The 20640-nt window shown below is 46.9% G+C and overlaps 2 protein-coding genes across 5 annotated transcripts in view; one reads left to right on the plus strand and one right to left on the minus strand.

Moving 5' to 3' along the window:
* Positions 1-447: 447 nt before the first annotated feature.
* On the plus strand, positions 448-7937 carry LOC119817690 (transmembrane protein 14C). Its single transcript, XM_038335055.1, has 6 exons — positions 448-570; positions 1340-1398; positions 1855-1931; positions 3072-3173; positions 6483-6570; positions 7463-7937. Exons 2-6 carry the CDS (start codon positions 1376-1378, stop codon positions 7512-7514), a joined length of 342 nt encoding a protein of 113 aa, XP_038190983.1. The 5' UTR covers positions 448-570; positions 1340-1375; the 3' UTR covers positions 7515-7937.
* Positions 7938-12474: 4537 nt separating this feature from the next.
* Mak (male germ cell associated kinase) overlaps positions 12475-20640 on the minus strand; it is a 40032-nt gene continuing 31866 nt past the window's right edge. For 2 of the 4 annotated variants that reach the window (XM_038334699.1, XM_038334698.1), the window contains one exon: positions 12475-12629. In XM_038334699.1, coding sequence (XP_038190627.1) covers positions 12475-12629 — 155 coding nt within the window. Of the gene's footprint in view, positions 12630-16986; positions 17107-19025; positions 19101-20640 lie in introns of all 4 variants that reach the window. The other 2 variants (XM_038334695.1, XM_038334697.1) reach the window with 2 other exon arrangements.

Below are 20640 nucleotides of genomic sequence, written 5' to 3' on the forward strand. Positions count from 1 at the left end.
AGAACAACTTGAAGGATTTTCTTCCTTCTTTGGTCTCCTGGATATTTTTCCAGCTGCTGTCTATGTTACTGCTGGCTCAAGGAATGCGTCCCAAGGGCTTTCATCCTGAGGCATTTACGCAAAAAAAAAAAAAAAAAGATGTAAAAGTTTGATTTAATAATAGAGACACTGCCTACTGATTTTGAGGGTCTCTTGATTTTTCTCTTTGCTAAACTAACCTCCTCCAACTCATCCTCTCCAATGGCAGCTTATGGGCCAGGCACTGCACCTCTTCCAAGCCTCGAAGCCGGACCCAGACCTGGAAGCCAAACCCACCTTTCCTCAAGCCCCACCTCTCCCAAGAATGCAAAATACAACGGGCCCGGAACCAAGCCCCGCCCCTCTCACCTAAAGCCCCGCCCTAGGTGTCGCCCAGCCTCTCCCCTAGGCTCCGCCCATCGCCTCAAGCCCCGCCCTTCCCGCTCGGACGCGGCGCGCGACGTGACGTCTGCAGTCCGACTCTGGACCTGCTTCCCTCGCTGTGTGCTCTCACGCTCGTCCTTCAGCGCAGGCCTCCGGGCTCCGATTCCGGTGTGTTCTTACTTTGCTCCTTTTGCCACTCGGAAACTGTTCCGCACGCGGCCGCCCAGCCCGCAGGCGCGGGGACTCTCCGGTGCACCCTCTGCTGAGCTTGCTTCACCGGCCCGCTCTCCGCTCCTCTAAAATGTTCTTGAACTCGGCGCTTTCGAATCTCTCCTGACCCGGAGGTTCCCAGCCTTCCGGGAGTGGAGACCCAAACGCGCCTGCGCTGCTTCGGTCCTGCAGAGGGTTGTTCTGTAAGAGAGCAGGAGTTAGTTAACTTTTTCGGCGTGTGGCGCCCAGTGCAATTGTGACTCGGGCTCCCGGGCATTTTCTTGTCCCTCGCTCCAGCCTAACAGGAGTTGAGTGTCGGATCCAAGGGTTTCTAAACGTTTGTAAGTTGAGAGTTGACGTCTGTGAGGAAGCAGCATTCTGACCCTCGGAGAAGATTAGAAGAGTTGAGGCATAGGCCGTTTGGGTTCCGATTTAGCCACCACTCAATTAACTGCTGAAACCGTCAGCTGTGGACAGGTACCAAGCAGGAGAAGGAGTCCTTCTGTGGGCCTGTGCTATACCGAAGGTTGTAGAAATACTTGGTGCCTCTCCAGCACTTCCGTTCATACGGAAGGAAGGCTTTACCCGTTACCCAGTTACCTTCACCGGGTTGCAGATCTAGGGCAAGGACCTGTTTGCACTACTACCAAGAGCTGCACTTTGAACTCATTTCTTTCGGATTGTGAGAGGCGAGAGTGTTCTAACTGCTCTGACCTCTCCCCCACAGGTGCAGGCCTGGTGTGCTCTCCGAAGTGAGTGAACAATGCAGAAGGACAGTGGCCCACTGTAAGTGCCCAGTGTGTGGGAATAGAAGCACCTGAAGCTTCTAAAACCACAGCATGTGACAGGAGCCTTCAGCCCGCCACAGCCTAGGGGCAGCATGGGCTGTGACACAATCCGTGAACTTGTGGCCTTTGACCTGGATTTGAATCGAATTCAGCCACTGGCTAGTTCCGGCATGTCACCCAGCCTCCATTTCTGTCCATACAGTAACGAGATTTGCTAGAAATGGCTTTAAATATCCCTGCCAGTGTTTTTAAAAACTATGTTTGTTTAATATAGTTTAAGATGTACAAGTGTCATGTTGCGTGTCCAGGGGTGAGAGGACAGTTTGTCGGACTTGGTTTTCTCCTTCTGCCCTGTAATCCACTCAGACTCGGATCACCAGCCTGAGCGTCACACTGATTTTTGTGTTGTGTTTTAAACTTGGTTGGCACTGGCTTCTCCCTTTTGCCGTTCTAGGGTGCCTTTACATTATCTTGGCTTCGGCTATGCAGCCCTGGTTGCCACTGGTGGGATTATTGGCTATGCAAAAGCAGGTAAGCCCTTCCGGTTAACTCTTAAAACTGTCGCTGAGTCCAGTGAAATGGGGGTCCCCAGGGTCCTCGAAGCCTAATTTTGCTCAGCTCAGCTTTGCCAGGCCCCTGAGTGCAGCCTGCATAGTCAGGCTCCTGGCTCTTCCTGCACTGGCCTTGGTTTATCTGGGTAAGTTGAGCCAGGCATCTCTTTTCTTTTTTTTCTGTTTACAGATAGGCAGAGGTGGTGGTGGGTGGTGGTTATCACCTTCTGCCACGCACCAGATCCCTGTGCACTGTCAGCTCCTCAAGAGGGAAACCTTGTCTCTGCGCAGTCTGTGTGTTATCTGGTTAACACCAGCCTGAAGCCAGGGCCTTGTGTGGGTTAGACAAGGACTGTATTGAGTCACCCCTCCTGAAAGGGCGAAGGCTGGGGTGCGTAAAACCTGACCATCCTGTAGTACCTGCACTATAGGAACCAGACACAGACACAAAGGACACGGGTCATCCTTGATACAAGAATGCCCCTTTTCTATATAGTTATGGGCGATCTCCCAGGGATCCGTAGTTCCTGATCTTGCTGAGGGCCTCCACTTGTAAAGAACACAGTCCGCACTGTGTGGAGGCTACACCGTAGCTCCCATGCTGCTACAAGTTGGTACGCAAGCCGGGAACTGGGCTGAGAGACTTAAAAACATAGACACACAGAGAGATGTGACACTGGTCACTCTTGATGTAAGAGTGCCAAGTTTATTGGGCTCAGGGGCAGCTTATATAGTGCTCTGGCCACGCCCCAGCTCTCGGGATCTTTCAGCTGCCGACCCACCAGCCTGCCATCAGGGCCTCGTGCTCAGAGCAGCTGCAGGCTGCTCAGAGCAGAGGAAAGCAACTTGTTTTGCTCAGAGCAGCTGCAAGCATGGGAAAACAAACCGCTCACAGGGAATTCAGGGTTTAGGGGACCACAGCCCCCAGTAGCTCCCAACAGGGATGGTAAGACCTCAACTCCGGCAGACTCCCCAGACTCCCCTCTTCTGGGAGCCCTGTGACTCTAAGCCTTGGGAACTCTCCTTTGCAGTTTTCCTCTGCAGGGGAGGGGAGTCTCGTAGATTCCATCTGTAATGTGTGACATACAGCCCAGATGTATGCCTGTTTGCTTCTCCCTAGGCAGTGTGCCGTCCCTGGCTGCCGGACTCTTCTTCGGGGGCCTTGCAGGCCTTGGTGCTTACCAGCTGTCCCAGGATCCCAGGAATGTGTGGGTTTTCCTAGGTAGGTTTGCCTCAGACTCTGCAGCTGTGTTCTGCTTGGCTCTGAGACTCTTGTGGGCAGGTGTGGTGGGTTCTTTTTCCTGCCAAGTCACCTGCTTCTGCCAAGGTATAGGTGGGTCTCATGGTGGAGAACCCTGAGTTGTTCCCCTTTTGTATACAGAGTGAAGAAGGGTTTCTTACTGCTTGGATTTAATTTTCCCGGTGAGATGTGTTTTAAACAGTGTGTGTTAACTGTTGAGGTTTCACACTCAAGACAGCTTGCTTCAAACTTAGAGAAATCTCACACATCCCACGAGGCCCTGGGTCCACGTAGCCTTTTCCCCAGTTGAATGTCTCCCCTTTTATAGACAGTTAATTGTGTCAGACACAGACCTTGCCTTTGGGGAGCATTCAGGTTCACTGGGAAGTCAGGTAATTGTAACGCAGCGCTTGTTCTGCGCGCTACAGTATGTTTTGCGAGCCATGCCAGGGGCTGGAGATTGAAACACACACAGAGAGACACAGGTCATCCTTTAAACAAGAATGCCAAGAATGCCCCCTTGAATCAAGAATTCCAACTTTATTGTGTTCCAGGGCAGCTTATATAGGGTCTCCTTGACCAATGGCCACTTTTTAACTCTCAGCTGCAAGCCCACCAGAAACCACTCCCCTGTCTTATGCTCAGAGCAGCTGCAAGCATAGGATACCAAGTTGTTCACAGGAAACTCAGGGTCTGGGGGTCCACAGTCCCACAGGTAATGCGACTCTGTGGAACTGTAGACAAGTGCCCTGGTTGGGGGGTGGGTGTGGGGGAGATGATGACCTCTTACAGTGACCTTTGACACATTTTTCTCGGTCTCCACCCTGGTGCTAGGTTTTGTCAGGGGCGTGGCACCTGTGTGCCTCTTCCCCACAGTGTAAGAACACGGGCATCTCTAACCCTCCCAGAGGTGTCCCCAGCTGTTGGGTAGGAAGGGAGGCCAGCTGTGGGCAGTCTGAGGAGAGGATGCGCTGAGCTCCCGGTTCTTCCGAACAGCTCCCTCCTCATGGTTTGGAGTGACTGGTAGACCACGTCTGCCTCTCTGATCCCAGCGTTCTCCCTTCAAGTGACCCCACGGGTACTTGATTGAAAGGAGCCACTGGTGTTGATTACAGCCGTCCGCTTCCAGGCCATCCAGTTTCCCGTTTCTCTCCCCGTCCAAGGCTCCTGAACTGTGGACTGTCTAGGGTCTGCCATTTGTTTAGAATTGCTCCTATTGCAGGCTCCCATGCAGTCAACTTTGACTGCATTAGAAAAGGAAGGACCACTGGGCCTACTTCCTCTTCAGTCACTGGCTTTGCCCTTCTCTCCCAGAAGCTTCTCATTTCTTCCTCTCTTAGACATCATGGATCCTCTTCAGTCTTCATTTTTGTTCTCTTGACCATAGAATGCTTACCACTGCCACCCCCCCAGTCTCGCAGGGACCTGTGTCTGTACAAAACTTCCCCAAGTCTCTCCTCCACACAGGTGACCACCGATGATCTTCTGTCTGTTTTTTTCCGTTGCCTTCTCTCTTCCTTTCTGACTAGCAAGCACTCTGCTTTAGGGCCTGGCTCTTCTCTTGGCAGCACCATTGAAGGTCATGCCTTGTTTTCAGGACATGAACGAAAAACTTCTCTGCTAAGTCAGCGGTTCCCAACCTTTCTAATGCTATGACCCTTTAATGCAGTTCCTCGTATTGTGGTGACCCCAACCATAAAATTATTTTGTTGCTACTTCCTAACAGTAATTTTGCTATGGTTATGAGTGTTGATGTAAATATCTGATATGCAGGACCCACAGGTTGAGAACTTCTGTGCTAAGCTCCTCATGCATGCAGGTGTTTCAGCACATCAGCCAGGTTCACTGCTTTCACAAGCACCCAGTCTTCTTCATGTATTCAGCTTTTGGGGTGCTCTTGCCTCAGCCTCCAGCAGTGCTGTCTGCGTCCCCCTCTCCATGGCCACCACCTTCCTAGTCCTCGCTCTCTAGTACTAGGCTGTGTCTGCAGTTGCATTGTCTTTTTTTATTTTTCTTTCTTTTAAAAAATTAGAGACTGGTGTAAGTGGACGTTTCCTGTCGTGACCTTGGTCCCAAATAATCACTCAGAGGCTTAATACTAATTACAAATGCTCAGTTGATAGCTCAGGCTTATTACTGGCTAACTCTTACATTTAAATGAACCCATTTCTATTAATCTATGCATTGCCTTGTGGCTTTACCTGTCCTCCAGCATGCCTTACTTCCTGCGCAGCTGACTGGCATCTCTATGAGTCCACCCTCTCTTCTCATCATTCTCAGTTTGGCTTTCCCACCTAACTTCCTGCCCAGGTACTGGCCTGTCAGCTTTTTATTAACCAATGGGAGTAATACATATTCACAGTGTACAGAAGGATTGTTACACAGCAGAGTAGAGTCTCGTTAAGTTGCCAAGGCTGTCTTTGAACTTGTGGCCCTCCTTCAGTCTCCGTGGAACACACACCACCTGCTGTAGTTGCCAATACTGGCTAAGTCTTTGCTTCTCTAGTTCATCCTTCCGTAAAATTCCTGAATCAGCTCCCTGCTCCCTGGCAGGCCATGTGTGTAGCAACCATTGTAGAACAAATTAGACTTTGTGTGCGATTCTTTAAGCTAGCTTGCGTCTTGGGCCTCAAAACACCGAAAGGTTGTATTGTTGAATGCAGTTAGAATCTCTAGCTTAGCAAATGCAGTCAACGTTTTTCTGCCGAAACACTTGGTAGCCAGCATGTAGGGTAAAGAAACTGCACGGTAGTTTTGAGAAGGTGAAAGCGTTTAGGGCTAAAGCCTGGGTTTTGCAGAAGAGTTGTGGAAATGAGGCCTTTCTGGCAGGCTGGGCTTGGGGAGGTCACTCTGTCACCTGACAGAACACCTGACAGTTCGGTTGCTCTTATGTTTCTGAGACAGAAGGCACGGTGGTGGGAGTGGCCCAGCCCTTTGTGGTAGGGGTGTGTCCACACCTCAAGGAGCCAGGAAATGGGTTGGAGACCTAGGGTAGATGTAGCCTTCAAAGCTCCATTGATCTACTTCTCTCCACTCCATAAACTCCAAAGGAGTGCTCTAATGATGAGAACCAAGCACTTGGAATACCAGCTTCAAGGGACAGTCCAGAGTCAGCTATAGCAAGAACGTGGCAGTATTTGTACTTAGACCTGACTATTGTGGGCAGCAGTGAAGCTCAGTGTTCCCCTACCCCCACCATTATAGGATGAAGTCTGGGCCTTGAAAAGGAGGCAGGACTTCACTCCTCCCCAGCATGGAGGGTGTGCTGACTGTTGGACTTCTCTTTCTCAGCTACATCCGGGACCTTGGCTGGCATTATGGGGATGAGGTTCTACAACTCCGGGAAATTCATGCCTGCAGGTCTAATCGCAGGTGCCAGGTACTTGCCTTTCCATTTCTCTTCACCCAGACTGTGGTTGGCTTTTTGCTCAAGACACTTCATTCAGTCAGAAATGTGCTTACTTCAGTGTGCCTCATCCTAGACTTCACCTCCCATTTTGTAGAGGGAGCTTTCTCCATAAGTGGAAAAGACGAAAAAAAGCCTTCGTAGTTGATTTAGGACTTAAGTATATTCATTCATTGTAGACATGATCTTGAATTTGCTCTGTGGACTGCCCTAGACTCCACTACTGATGTCATAAGCCTCTGAGCAAACCCCTGGGTGTGGCTGTGTGAGACTGTCCATGTTGGTTCCCTGTTTCTTAGTTACTTGAATGTCCTGTATTAAAAGTTTTGCTAAAACGAAATTTCTTTTACTGAATTCCATTTTCTATTGTGAAACTGTCTTAAATTGACAAGTTCTTAAGTATAATAAACACATTATGGAGGTAGGTGAATTTAAAAAAAAAGAAAACAAAAGCAACAACAAAACTTGTCTCAGGAACATAGATACTTTGCTTGTCTTTGGCTAAGGTTATGTATGCTCTTGGCCAAAGTCTTAAACACTGGAAAGAAAACAGAGGCCAAGGTCACGACCACTAGACTGGGAGGCAGGAGACCTGCTGTTAATTGGCCAACCCTGTGACCACTGAGGCCTTGTTCTCTCTTCTCCTGATTTCCTCAGCTCGTCCCGATTATTGGCATTGGTCTAGGGGTACCATGTGCCCCTGTGAGACTTTTTCTTTGCCTCCTGGAAGGAGGTGTTTTCTTCCAGACTGCTCTACTTCAGCTCCTCCCTTCGTACACAGTTGAGCGGGACCTGCAGGATTTGATCCTTTAAAACAACAGTCACCTGTATGTCCTTAGCCTAATCAGTTGTTTTTTTTGAACAGTTTGCTGATGGTTGCCAAGCTTGGAATCAGTGTGTTGAGTTCTCATCCGTAGTAGCCACACCTGTGCTTGGGCTTCTGAAGAACTGAAACTCCCCAAATGTCCACATTTACAATGTCTGAAGAAAAAAGTGCAGCGTATTTACATATTCTGACATTTTACAAATGTCCACCGAGCACGCAGAGGTGACGATGAGCTTTTGCTGTTGTAAAAAAGCTGGTCATGGGTGGCGAGTGTCCAGCCTGAGAGCAGATGCTGCCTTCATGCAGTTTTGTTCTTGTGTGATGGCATGTCTCCTTTCTGGACCAGTAGACAAGGATGTCAACATGGGAGGAGTGGGGCAAAAGCCACAAGTCCTGCCCAGAAGTGTGTGAAATCTCTTGGTGACATTTGTGATGTGGGATCTTTTGTATAGGTCTGCTATGAAATCATGTTACTGTGAAATACCAGTGAAAATAAAGTTTGCTATTAAGAACACTTTTCGGGTGTCCTTTGTCAGAGGTGGCTGGGATGTTGCCTGAGATGTGGAGCGCAGTACAGTGAAGAGCCATGAAGGGATCTGTGAGCGTCATACTTAGAGATTCCCTGTTTGGAATGACCAAGGAAGGTTATTATTTGACTCTACATTGTCTGGAAGCTTGTTTTAAAAATAATTTGTGAGCTGGGTGGTGGTAGCACACACCTTTAATCCCAGCACTTGGGAGACAGAGGCAGGTGGATCTCTGTGAGTTCAAGGCCAGCCTGGGCTACTGAGTGAGTTCCAGGACAGGCTCCAAAGCTACACAGAGATATGCTGTCTCAAAAAACAAAAAAAACAAACAAAAGAAAACCCAAAACCAAAATACACAAAACCCTTTGGGAATTTCTAAGATAGGACTGTCATGCAAACAGGGACTTAACCCCACATCTGCTCTTAAGTGTCTTAAAAGCAGGCCTAGTGTCTGCAAATACAACCTCCCATTGTAGCCTGAGCTACCTTCCTTTGCTCACTACCTTGCCTCTGCCTTCCAAGTGCTAGGATTAGAGATGTGCCTGCCATCCAGATCATCCTTAAATACGATTCTGAATATCTGCACTGTGTTTATAATAGAGGATGTGTCTTGACATGCATGTCTTTTTTAAAGGCAGGATCTTTCTATATATCCCACAGTGGCCTTGAGCTCACAATTTCATTTTCTGGAGTGATGGTGTTATGGGATTTAGCCTTCTTGAAGTATATTGCCCAGAACTCTGTGCAGCTGGTCAGGGTGCTGCACTGTGGACTGCATGCTTTTTGCACTGGAGCACTAACTCGTTCCTCACCTGAGACCCTGGGTCTTTTGTCACGTCCTGCTGTCGAGTGGCTGCTATAGTCATATCAAGGACAGGTGCTTGATGATGCTGTCTTGAAAACTAATAGATCTGAAATGAGGCCGGGTGGTGGTGGGGCACGCCTTTAATCCCAGCACTTTAATCCCAGAGGCAGAGGCAGAGGCAGGTGGATCTCTTGAGTTTGAGGTCAGCCTGGTCTACAAGAGCTAGTTCCAAGACAGGCTCCAAAACTATAGATAAACCCTGTCTTGAAAAACCAAAAAAAAAAAAAAAAAAAAAAGGATCTGAAATGATTCTGTAGCCCTTGTCATAGAGGTAGCCTTCTACATGTAGTTGTACCAAATCAATGACATCAGCAATTAAAAAAAAAAACATTTACAGTTGAGTGGTGCATAGTGTAGGTCCATTCTCTGTGGAATCAGAATCAGATTGAAGTAACTTGAGTGTGGTTATGCCATGTTGTCCAGGCTGGCCACGTTCAGTTAAATTCAAGTAATCCTGCCCCAGCCTCTCAAGTACCTGGGGTTACAGGTGCGTGCCACCATTTGCAGCTTGATTATTGTTTGTGGTGCTAAGGCTCAAATGTGGGGTCATGCATATTCTAGGCACATCTTAGCTAAACATACATGCTTTTTGTTTACTGCACCGTGATTTTGTTTAGCAGTGCTGAACAAACAAGAGAGCCTATATGTTATATGTCATATATGTTATACCCCACCACCATGTCCAACATCCAAACCAGAGTCTCAAAGCAGTGGGGCTACTGGAATTTGGGTCAGTACCTCCAGAATAATGAGCCAAAATAATATCCCTGCCTGCCAACTACTTTTTCGTTTTCCAGTCACCCAGATCTGAATCACCACACAAAAGCTATATTAATTACAACACTGTTTGGCCAATGGCTCAGACATATTCCTAGCTAGCTCTTATATCTTAAATTAACCCATTTCTATTAATCTGTATTTCCACGAGGCTGTGACTTACTGGTAAGGTTCTGGCATCTTTCTCCTTCAGCAGCTACATGGCATCTCCTGACTTCACCTTTTTCTCCCTGCATTCAGTTTAGTTTTCCCGCCTACTTAAATTCTGCCCTGCCTTAAATTCTGTATTAACCAATAGTAATAAAGCATACAGAGGAAAATCCCACATCACCCCACTGTTTTGGTCTCGTAAAGGAAAAGCAACAAGAAGGAAAAGACGTTATTTTTGTCATTTTGTGGCACTGGTTTGAATCCAGAGCTTTGTGCATGCCAGGCAAGCACTCTACCATGGAGCAGGCTTTTACTGATTTTGATGTCAGGCCTTGCTAAGTTGTCCAGGCTTTGAATTTGTTTTGTGGCCCAGATAGGACTTGAACTTGCAATTCCCCTGCCCAGATTAATCGATTGTGGAATCGATTAAGATGTTCTTTAGTATGTGACAACAAAATTTGATTCACAGATAAATATAAAAAAGCTCTGGAACTAAACACATGTAGTAACTTTAAATGCACAATTGCGAAGTGAAAGTAGCCTGTCTGAAAGAGTAACATAGTCTATGGTTCTAGCTATGGGGCATTCTAGAAATAGAACAATTAAGAGACATAGATTCTAAGGCCTGGGACTATGACTTAGGGTAGCTTAGCATGTATAAAGCCCTGGGTTCCATCCCCAGCATAGGAGGGAGGAGAGAGAAAAAAAGAGAGGTACCACAGTGATGCAAGATGTTGATAATAGGGAAAGTTGGGGGAGGATGAAGGGTACATGGGAACTCATAACTCTATAAACCTGAAACTTCACAAGGAAGTTGAGCAGCAACCCCTGCGAAGGACCCATCCCCTGCCAGGGACACTTGCACACATATCTACTGCTGCTATACTTAGAACAGCAAGGAAACGAAACCAGCTTAGATAGCCACTAACAAATAGAAAATGAAAGTGTGCTGCAGGTACGGAAAATAAGCTATAACAAAAAAAGTGAAATTTTCAGGAAAATGGATGGATTGAGAAAGTATGATATCAAGCAAGAGGGACCACACACAGGCTAAAACTGCGTGTTCTTCCTCCGATGACTCCTAGCCTATAATGTGTATATGTATGTATGCAAAAGCACAAGGGTTGGTAAAGTCTACAGACGTAGAAAGGAGACCGAGAGAGGGTACTGGTGGTGATGAGGAAGGATGGGAGTGGGCAGAAGGACACGTGGGACGTGACGGAAAGGATGGGAAGAGCAGCTAGGGGGTAGGGGAGACGGGAAAAGGAGAGCCACAGAAACACATTGTTCAAAAATGTCATAACGATGCCAAACATATATGCTGCTTAAAAAATAAAAAAAAAAAACATGAAAAGTAACCACAACGAAATGGACCACAGAATATAATAAAGTTTAATAATAAAAAAACACACTAGTTAACCTTATATGTATTCAAAGTCCATGTTTCTCAGAAACACCAAGGAATTTTTATTAGCTCTGAGACAATAAAACTGTATAAATACACATAACCATCAGGACTAGGATAAATTACCATTTCAAGTTTAACATTTTAAACATGTAAATATGAACAGCTATATCTTCTATACAAAAATATATGATTTGATAATGTGCCTCTGAGCAATGCCCACAAAATGATGTCAATTATATCAGCATCTATTACAAAGCCAGACATACATAAAAATATCAGCAGGCAATAACATTATTCTTTCAAAAGAATATACAGTACTAATCATGTCCAGCCGAGCAAGTGGCAGGTTTAAAACAGTCCAACTTCAAAATATCTATTAAAAAACAATTTACTAACAAAACTAAGGACAATAAACTACACGAAACCCTGCCATGGCAACTGAGCGTGTTCGCCCTGTGGCTGGAACTTGAAGATCAGAACCTGCAGCAGCCAGGGTTTGCCTGGGAGTCAGCTGGCACACTTTACCTTTGTGTCCGGTAAAAACACAAAAGCAAGATTTGGGAAGTCAGATGAACAAGCATCAGATATGGTTTCCAGAACGTTCTTAATGATGAGAGGACGAGAACCCTGGTATGAGCAATGTAGAACTTACCAGCCACAGAGTCTGATGGTCATCTGTTCAGTTTGCTCAAGGTCCAGCAAAAGGGCTCAAATCAGCCTGGCACACTCTGCTAGTCTCTCGAGGCTGGAGAGAAGTTGGTTTCCCGCTAAGAGATGCCCCCGTCACTCTTCTCAGAGTTCCAAATGTAGAAAACCAAAAGGTAGCTACCATCTTCCTGACATTGCCAAGGTCTGGAGAGAGCCACCACCAAGTCCGCCCAGAGGCCTGCCTCCCACTATGCAAACTGCTCAGGCCACTAGGTTTCTGCAGTGACCAGAACAATAGCTTAGGCTAACAGGCAGCAAGCAAGAGTGCAATTCTCTACCCTTACTTCCCAGAGTCATAGCTTTAAAAGCTTATGCACTTGTCTAGTAATTTGTAGATCAAATACTTGATACTTTGGCAAACAGTTTATTCAATACTCTGTAAAATCCCGCTCGAAAGTCTCGGCACGGTGCTGCATCAGCACTGCGGGCCACGAGTTAAGAAAATGCATTGCATTTCCAGGAAAGGAAGAAAACGGGAGCCGACTTCTGCTCTTTGAGGTACCCACAGTGGTGTGTTTCTTGGGGGAACTCAGGAGAAATAGACTCTGTAGACATCTCCCAGGGTCAGGGGCTGGATAGTCCTCTGTGGTGTGATGCTTCTGGGTGTCCACCCCTCCTACCGGTGGCCTCCGTACTTAGCCACCCAGTCTGTCCTCCCGTGCACCGAGGGGACTGGCTGTGTGCGGTTCATGATATTGAGATTTTTTGCTGTGGGATTATAAGTTCGTCCTGAAAATGGGCCTCGGCTAGGTTTTGTGTTCCAGGCATATTCTGAAAGAAATCGGAATTTCATTTATTTGATTATCAAATTCAAAATAAAGCAATTCATCTTCATTTTGTAGGAAAGTATGGATTTATCTTTGAAAGCTGTGGAGCAAATGTGAAGGTTTGCATTTACTTTTCCCTTTTCTTTCTTTTTCCTCCCTCTCTCTCTCTCTCTCTCTCTCTCTCTCTCTCTCTCTCTCTCTCTCTCTCTCTCTCCCCTCTCTCTCTCCCCCCCCTCTCTCTCTCTCGCCAAGTTCTTACTATGTAGCTCAGACTGGTCTGGACCACTCACTACGTAGCCCAGGCTGGCCTCAGTCAGGTTAGTTCATCTTTACTCTCTGAGCACTGATGAAGGGTATTGCACGGATATTTACTAAGGATTTTCCATGGCGTAAAAGCTAGCATTTCTGATTTGTTACTCAGATGTTGCCACTCTTAGCTAAACAGGAGCAAACTGACCAGGTGACATCCATGGTTCCTTAGTCAGTGAGCAGCACTCAGCATGGTTATTAATCTCACACTGTGGTTACATCCTAAATAACATTCAAACACGGTATTACCACTAAAGACATGCTTGGAACTGTGTGGAACTCGGACTTCATGGAAGCTGTACGTATAAAGTTCTGTGAAAATGTGCTATCTAGAATTTTGATTTCTCTTAATTTTTTCAGATACTACTATATGGCTCTGGCTGACCTGGAACTCACTATGTAGATCATGCTGACCTAGAGCTCCCGGAGCTCTGCCGGCCTCTGCCTCCTGAGTCCTGGATCAAAGGTGTGTGCTAGCACATCTGGCTCCACTGTTTCCTTTCCCTTTCTTTTTAAAAAAAATATTATTTATTTATTATGTATACAGTATTCTGTCTACATGTTTTGCCTGAACACCAGAAAAGGGCACTAGATCTCATAGTAGATGGCTGTGAGCCACCATGTGGTTGCTGGGGATTGAACTCAGGACCTCTGGAAGAGCAGTCAGTGTTCTTTACGTCTGAACCATCTCTCCAGCCCTTCCTTTTCTTTTCTTTTTTCCGTCCCCTCCCTCCCATTCTTTTTCTCTTTTTTTAGTGCTAGGAAAGGAAACCAGACATTAGACACCCAGCTGGACAAGAGCTCTGCCGTGAACCAGAACCTGACTTCACAAGCTTCATTGTTTGTTTAATTGGGAAAACCATGTGTGATCACACAAACCCATAAAGAGCAGCCTTTTAAAAAGATCTGTTTTGTTTTGTGTGTATGAGTGTTTTGCCTGTGTATATGTATATGTGCCATGTGTGTTGAATGCCCAGAGAGGTCAGAAGGCATCAGAATCCGTGGAAGCTGAGCTACAGGTAGTTGTGAACAGCCATGTGGGTGTCAGGAATAGAACCTGGATTATATTCAGCAGCAACAAAGTGCTCTTGGCCACTGAGCATCTCTCCAGCTCCAATCAGTAATTTTTAGAGGAGCCCAAATCTTTAATCACAGGGTTTACCTTATTCATCTATTTGATAGTGTGATGATTTGTGAGAGAGGTTGGTCCAGTGTTAGTAGGTTATTATCCACAGTTAGAGAGATATAAAATTTGTTAAACATTTGATATCCGAAAGGGCTGAAATTGCTTGAGGATCTCCAGTGACCAAGGCATGAGCCATTACCCAGGGAAACACATTGTCCTCTTCAGTTCCTTCATTCCAGTCAGGAATTCCCGGGCCATCTACATGAGGAGAGTGCCAGTCTTTGCACTGGGCTTTATTTTTTTCCCACCGTGCAGCTGGTGCAGCTGCTGACGCTGGGAGTAAACTCAGCATCAGTGCTGAGATGCACCCGGTCACTCCACCCCTTCCACACCTGCGATGCATTTGCTGGTCTGGTGTCCCAGCCTTTCTTACACATCACTGTGATGTTAAGAGTGGAGGAGGGAACCACGTGGGCCTGTGGTCAACAGGTGTTGCCCTCCATCTTCATGAGCAAAGCCCTGGGCCAGATTGGCATCCTGACTGCTATAAATAGTGTTTGGGTTGGGGGGGGCATGCTGTCAGTGGACTGGTGGGCAACTTCATACTGCTCTTTCTGGACTCAGAGTGAACCAGCTGCCTAACGTAAGCCAGGGCTGTGTATCTAGAAGGGCCAATGAAGGCACTGTGTTTTCCAGAAAGAGCTGTAACTGTTGGGATATGGAAACCGCAGGTAGTGAGCTCACACAGGTGGCCTCAGGTCCAAATGGAGCCATGAATATAGAGCCTGTGAACAGACAGCAGGAGAAGAGGCTCAGAGAGGCTGAGGAAACACAAGAATGGCGTAAGACTCTGGAGTCTCTGGGAAATTGACTATGTAAGCAATAAACAGTTGTGGGGTGGTAGGAGGGGATGGGGGATGGGAGCTGGGAAGTTGGGGGGAGGGGGAGGGGACTTAACATGTAACAGCCTGCTTGTTGTGCAGGAAACCCAGTGATAAAGCCTTTGTGACTCGTCACCTGTGCTTGGGTGGCCTTCTCAACGGTCCGGATGCCGGGGTCACCCCCAATAAACTCCCCAAGCTCAACTTGGATGGAATCATATCCTGTATCTGTGGCTGCCCTCTCTGTCTGGGTACGAATGAAACTGACTCCTCAGGACAATCTCCCAGCCCTGTGGTTTCTGTGGGTGGCTGTATTCACAGGCCACGCCCCCTGGTCTTGTAACTGTCAAGGCAGGGAATGAGGAAATATTAGGGCTTTGAAAAGAGGTTAAATGGGAGAATATGAAGACATTAGTTTGATTTTTTTTCCTTGCGAAACTTGAGAGTAAGGAAAGAGAGCGAGAGGGCGTCTATAGAGGGGAGGGAATAGTCGAGTAAATATGGTAACGACCTGGCTGTGTTTCTGGTGGGGCAGGGGAAGGCAGTGTTTTCCTAAAGGGTTGCATGCACCACTTGGGAGTGAGCAATGTTTACTTCCTTTTTTGCCTCTCCTCCTATAACCACCCGGAGGGAAAGCTGATAAGCAGAGTAAAGGAAGAGGTGAGAGCAATTTCCTTAAAAAGGGAAAACAGGAATGTGCATGGTGATCTCACAGATTCGACACAGAAGAGCCTTTTATTTTAGTTTTTTTAATAAAAGATCGGCTCTCGGTTTCTAAAAGTGAGTACCCAGATAGCAAAGTTCTTCTAAACATCATGTTTTGTTGTTCGTATCAAAACGGATGTTTAGTCATGGTAAATGACTCACTGTAAGACTAGACTAAAACTCTCGGGGCTTCCTAAAATCCACCGCTGGATATAATGTGCTTGCGACATGGGTGTATATTCTTTAGAAGATACTGGAACGGCCATGTTTTATGGCCTGCTACAGCAAAGGAGTACCGTGAAAGCAGCCCACGGGGGACAGGTGGGAGCGACCCGTTGTCCCTGCTTTCTCCCTTCCCAGCTGCCATGGCTGTTTGTCCTGTACAAGGCGGCAAATCTGAACAGTCCTCTCAGCGCAAGGTCCTAATGGGACAGTGGGAAGAGCATTCTAAACTTATAAATAACAAGGAACTCTAAACCAAACTTGGGGTCATCTGCCTTACTGTTTATTTTAGATGCTTCTCGGAGGATATCTATTTTAAATGAAAATAATTTCGAGAATGTATGGATCATCAAATCTGAAGGGCTCCGAGCCAACACTTCCCATCTCTCTTCCATTTTACTATGCAGCCCAGGCAGGCCTAGGGCTTCTGACCCTCCTGCCTCAGCCTCCCACAAACTGGAATTTGAGGCAAACACTACTAGGCCTGGCTTGTCACCCTTCATTTCGGGAGCACACCTCTGCGTGTGACAGCACAAGTCGACCCCAATTAACCATGACCTCAGAGGCGGAGAGACCAACAGTCCTGTCATCTGACCTTGCTGGCCTCCTCATCCACGAAGGAGAGTCTCCGTCCCAAGGCAAGCATGAGGGCAGGGCAGACGGTGACCACACCATCCACTCTAGAAAGCTCTTGAAATCACTATGTGTACAAACTACATTTTTGTCAGTCTGTCCTGTGTCACTGAAGTAGCTCCTGCTGGATCCTTCTGTGTCCTGTCCTGCTGTGTCAGCTGCCCTCCAGTCCAGTAGCCATATCCCCAGGGCAGGGCTGGGCATTTCAGGCTCCTCGGCCTCCCTAGCTGTTCTTTCCTGCGCCCTCCTCTTTCACTCTCTCCCCTTACAGGGCTCTGTGCCTTCCTTTCTCAATGCTGATGCTCCTTGGTTCTGGGGCCAAGCACTGAGCCGAAAACATGGTGGGAGGGGAACCACTGAGAAGTGTTAATACCGTGAGACTTTTATTTTTAATTTAACCATCCTCACTCAAGAAAACGGACCTCATAACCTTAGAAGGGCAAGCCTCTTCCAGTACGAAATCTGTATGAGGAGATCGCTCTTACCCGAAGCTGTCGCACCAAGAGGTGCCAAGTGGATCCTCTGGCCAGCTGACCCCACTTCTTTCTTGAGAAAGGAAGGCATGTATCCTGTCTGGTTGTAAGTGGTGTAGCTTCCAAGGGTTCCTGCCGATGCATCAGGGGGTTCGGGTCAGAAGGAGGCTTTTAAGGTGCTGCAGAGCAACTCTGACTACTATACTACCCTTCTTACTGCGAACTGCTGTTTTATGAGCGACCGTGTTCTAGGCACCATGCTATGCCATCCCAGAAACACTTGCTCAGTCCCAGAACAGCTCAGAAGCACTGTTTTGATGCCCTGTGGTTCTGATAGTGAATGCCTTGCCTGGGCTCCCAGTGAGTAAAGAACTGAGCTAGGATCTGAACCCTGAACACACTAGACTTTTTGATGACACTGGCTCTTAGGATGTGTGTGTGTGTGTGTGTGTGTGCGCGCATGCATGTGTGTGTGCATGCGTGTGTGTGTGTTCAAGATATGTATAGGCATCTAGGTTCTGAATATGTAGGAAAGCTCTTTCATAGAATCTACAGCCAATAAATGGTCGCCATTCAGTCTCACCCTTATTGTTAGCGAGATCAGTCTGAAGGTGGCACCAGATGGGCTGATGAGGTATCTAAAGGCACAGCCCAGCCATGAGGTCACTGGTATTGGAGAGATTAGATTGGAAGCAAGCTGGAGAAGAGAACCGGGTTGGGGGAGGGAGGAGGAGGATAGAGTCTGTGTGTTTGTAGCCTAGGTGACTGGATGGCGTGTATTAGGGGGCAACATGGGAGGAGAATCGGGTTTGAGGGAAGGAGGTATAGAGGATATTTGGGTCAGGATGAGGGAGCTAGCTGGCTTGGAGATGAGTGACGTCCAGAGGATGAGCCATCCCGTGACTGGTGCATCTGTATAATTTTTAACACTAATGCATTTAAGCAAGTACAGCAGCCGACACTAACCAGCCTTCTCACCCCCAGTGCTCACTGTGAATCACTAATCCATCCTGTTACTTCAAAAGGTGGGTCTGAGACTAGTAGAGGATGACCTTGAACTTCTGATCCTTCCCTTACTATTCCCCTGAGTGCTGGGATTACAGGTGTGTGCCACCCCACCTGGCTTATGAGGTGCTGGGACTTGAGCCTGCAGCATCATGTATGTTAGACAAGCTGAATTCCATCCCCCCCCAAAGCCTTAAAAGACTTGGGAAGAAGTTCAAAGCCATGCTCACATCCGGTAGCCACTTCAGAGCGTGGTGAACCCTTGCTCACCTCCTCTTCACCAGGGCAAATGCAGTAACTACTGGATGTCGCAAGCACAAGGCATGAATGATAGCTAAGAAAATAGTACTTCTTCCATCTTATAGGTGGAGAAAATGGCTTTAATAACTAACTGAAAATAAAAATAATGGGAAACAAGAAAAATGGGAACAAGGCAGACACTAGAAGCCACCATGCACTAGGTAGCTGTCCACTGCTGTATTGCTGCCAAAAGACTTTACGAAGAATACGTGGACCTGGCAATCAATTCTTAAATTACTTTGTCTTATTACGTGAGGTGCTTGCTTGCTGAAGGGTTTTATGTATGTGAGACTGGGAAGGTTTTTAGGCTGGAAGCTAGTCGCTGGTATTTGCTGTGGAAACAGCTAATGTCAATCAATACCCCACCCCCCTTAAATCCACCATTGCCATTAACGCTGGTTTTCTTTACAATGCTTGTGCATGTGTAAGAAAGGAACATCAGGATTTTTTTTATAAATCCTAGGAATATTGGTCACAAAACAAGAAAACTATACTTTCAACAGAGTAATTTTTGTGATTCCTAGAAATTGCCATAACTAATTTATGGCATAATTAGAAAGGTGGACACAGAGAATCTGAAAGGAAAGAAGGCGCTCTAGATGGCTCGAGAAAGCTGCTCTTCCCCTCAGCGCTGACCTGACCCTGAAGCAGGTCACGTTGGCCTTCTGTGAGAGGCTTGGGCCTGCGGCTGAGAAGAGAGCCAGTGAGTCAAAGCCATCCGTTCGTTTACAGTGCCCAGAAATTACCTTGTGGGTGCTCTAGCTTCTCAGTGGACTTTTCAGAGCATGACAGGTGTTCAATCGGTTTAATAATGCTTTCTTCTAAAAGAAGGTGGGTGAGAGAAAGCCGCAAGGGGAGTGTTAAAAGAGAGCAGAGGGAAGATTGTTAGATGGTTAGTGGAGAGACCCGGAAAGAGCTCTACAGTGAGAAATGTCCCCGCGCCGTCACAGCTTCCCTGCGGTGCTGACTGTGAATTAGAACGCTCCAAACTTTGGCACCGTCATCTGAACCGATCTGTATAACTCACAGCCTCTGGAAATACTACTTTGAAATCGTTGAGATGAAATAAATGGATTACAGAGGTGTAGTCTGGTGCTCCAGCCTTGTGAAATGGGCAAGCGGAACTAGCAGCAGAACTTGACAGAAGTCTGTAAACTACAGCTGCCTCCAAACACAAAACCCAAACCACACCTATGCCGAGGATTCTACGCCGTGAATGACTGACTAGAACTTCTAGATTGTGGAGAGTTAGAATGTTACAATCCAGAGTCAAAGGATCTTTGTCTCTTTTTAGTCCATTTAAAAGCCATTTATTGCCCACCCCCAGTGTCTGACCTAATATCCTTAAACTTAATGAAATCCATAAAACATATTCTTTTTTTTTTTTTTTTGGTTTTTCGAGACAGGGTTTCTCTGCAGCTTTAGAGCCTGACCTGGAGCTAGCTCTTGTAGACCAGACTGGTCTTGAACTCACAGAGATCCGCCTGCCTCTGCCTACTGAGTGCTGGGATTAAAGGTGTGCGCCACTACCGCCCGGCTCATAAAACATATTCTTACTAGATCACAAGTGTCTAGCAACCCAAAAGCTAGGATGTCATTGATAGCATGTGAAACCTATTGCAGAGTTCCATCCTCCCCCTCAACTGCCACCACACGCACACACGCACACACACACACACACACACACACACACACACACACACACACACACTTGCCATCCCACCAATGTATTGGGCAAATGCCTTGAATTGTCAATTTCTTCTGTAATTGATATAAAGTCTCATTAACCACTTTTAGGTTGGAACGTGTTATCCAGGCATCCCGAATTTGCTTCCCAGCCATGGTTACTCATATGTGGCTCAAGAACAAACTACCTCTTGTTGCATTTGAAGTGAGAGCTGGGTTTCATGTGAGCACATCCAGGGTGCTGATGTGACTTCAGGGTTCATGTACTGTGACCACCACCATCAAACTCTCCCGACCAGTTGTTTGAGTGTAATTGCCCCACAGTCTCATAAGGAGTGACACAATATATTAGGAGTGTGGTTTTGTTGGAGGATTTATGCCTCGGAGGAAGTGTGTCACTGTGTGGGGTGGGCTTTGAGGTCTCTGATGCTCAAGCTACTCCCAGTGTCACAGTCTACATCCTGATGCCTGCAGATCAGGATGTAGCCAGCACCATGTCTGCCTGCACACTGCCATCCTCCCCGCTATGATGATAAATGCACTGAACTTCTGAAGATGTAAGCCACCCAATCAAATATGCTTTCTTCCTAAGAGTTACCATGATTATGGTGTCTCTTCACATCAGTAGAAACCCTAACTAGGACACCAGCACTATTTACATTTTAAAGAACTTAA

This window comes from Arvicola amphibius, chromosome 6 (genome assembly GCF_903992535.2).
Source record: "Arvicola amphibius chromosome 6, mArvAmp1.2, whole genome shotgun sequence".
Taxonomy (NCBI): domain Eukaryota; kingdom Metazoa; phylum Chordata; class Mammalia; order Rodentia; family Cricetidae; genus Arvicola; species Arvicola amphibius.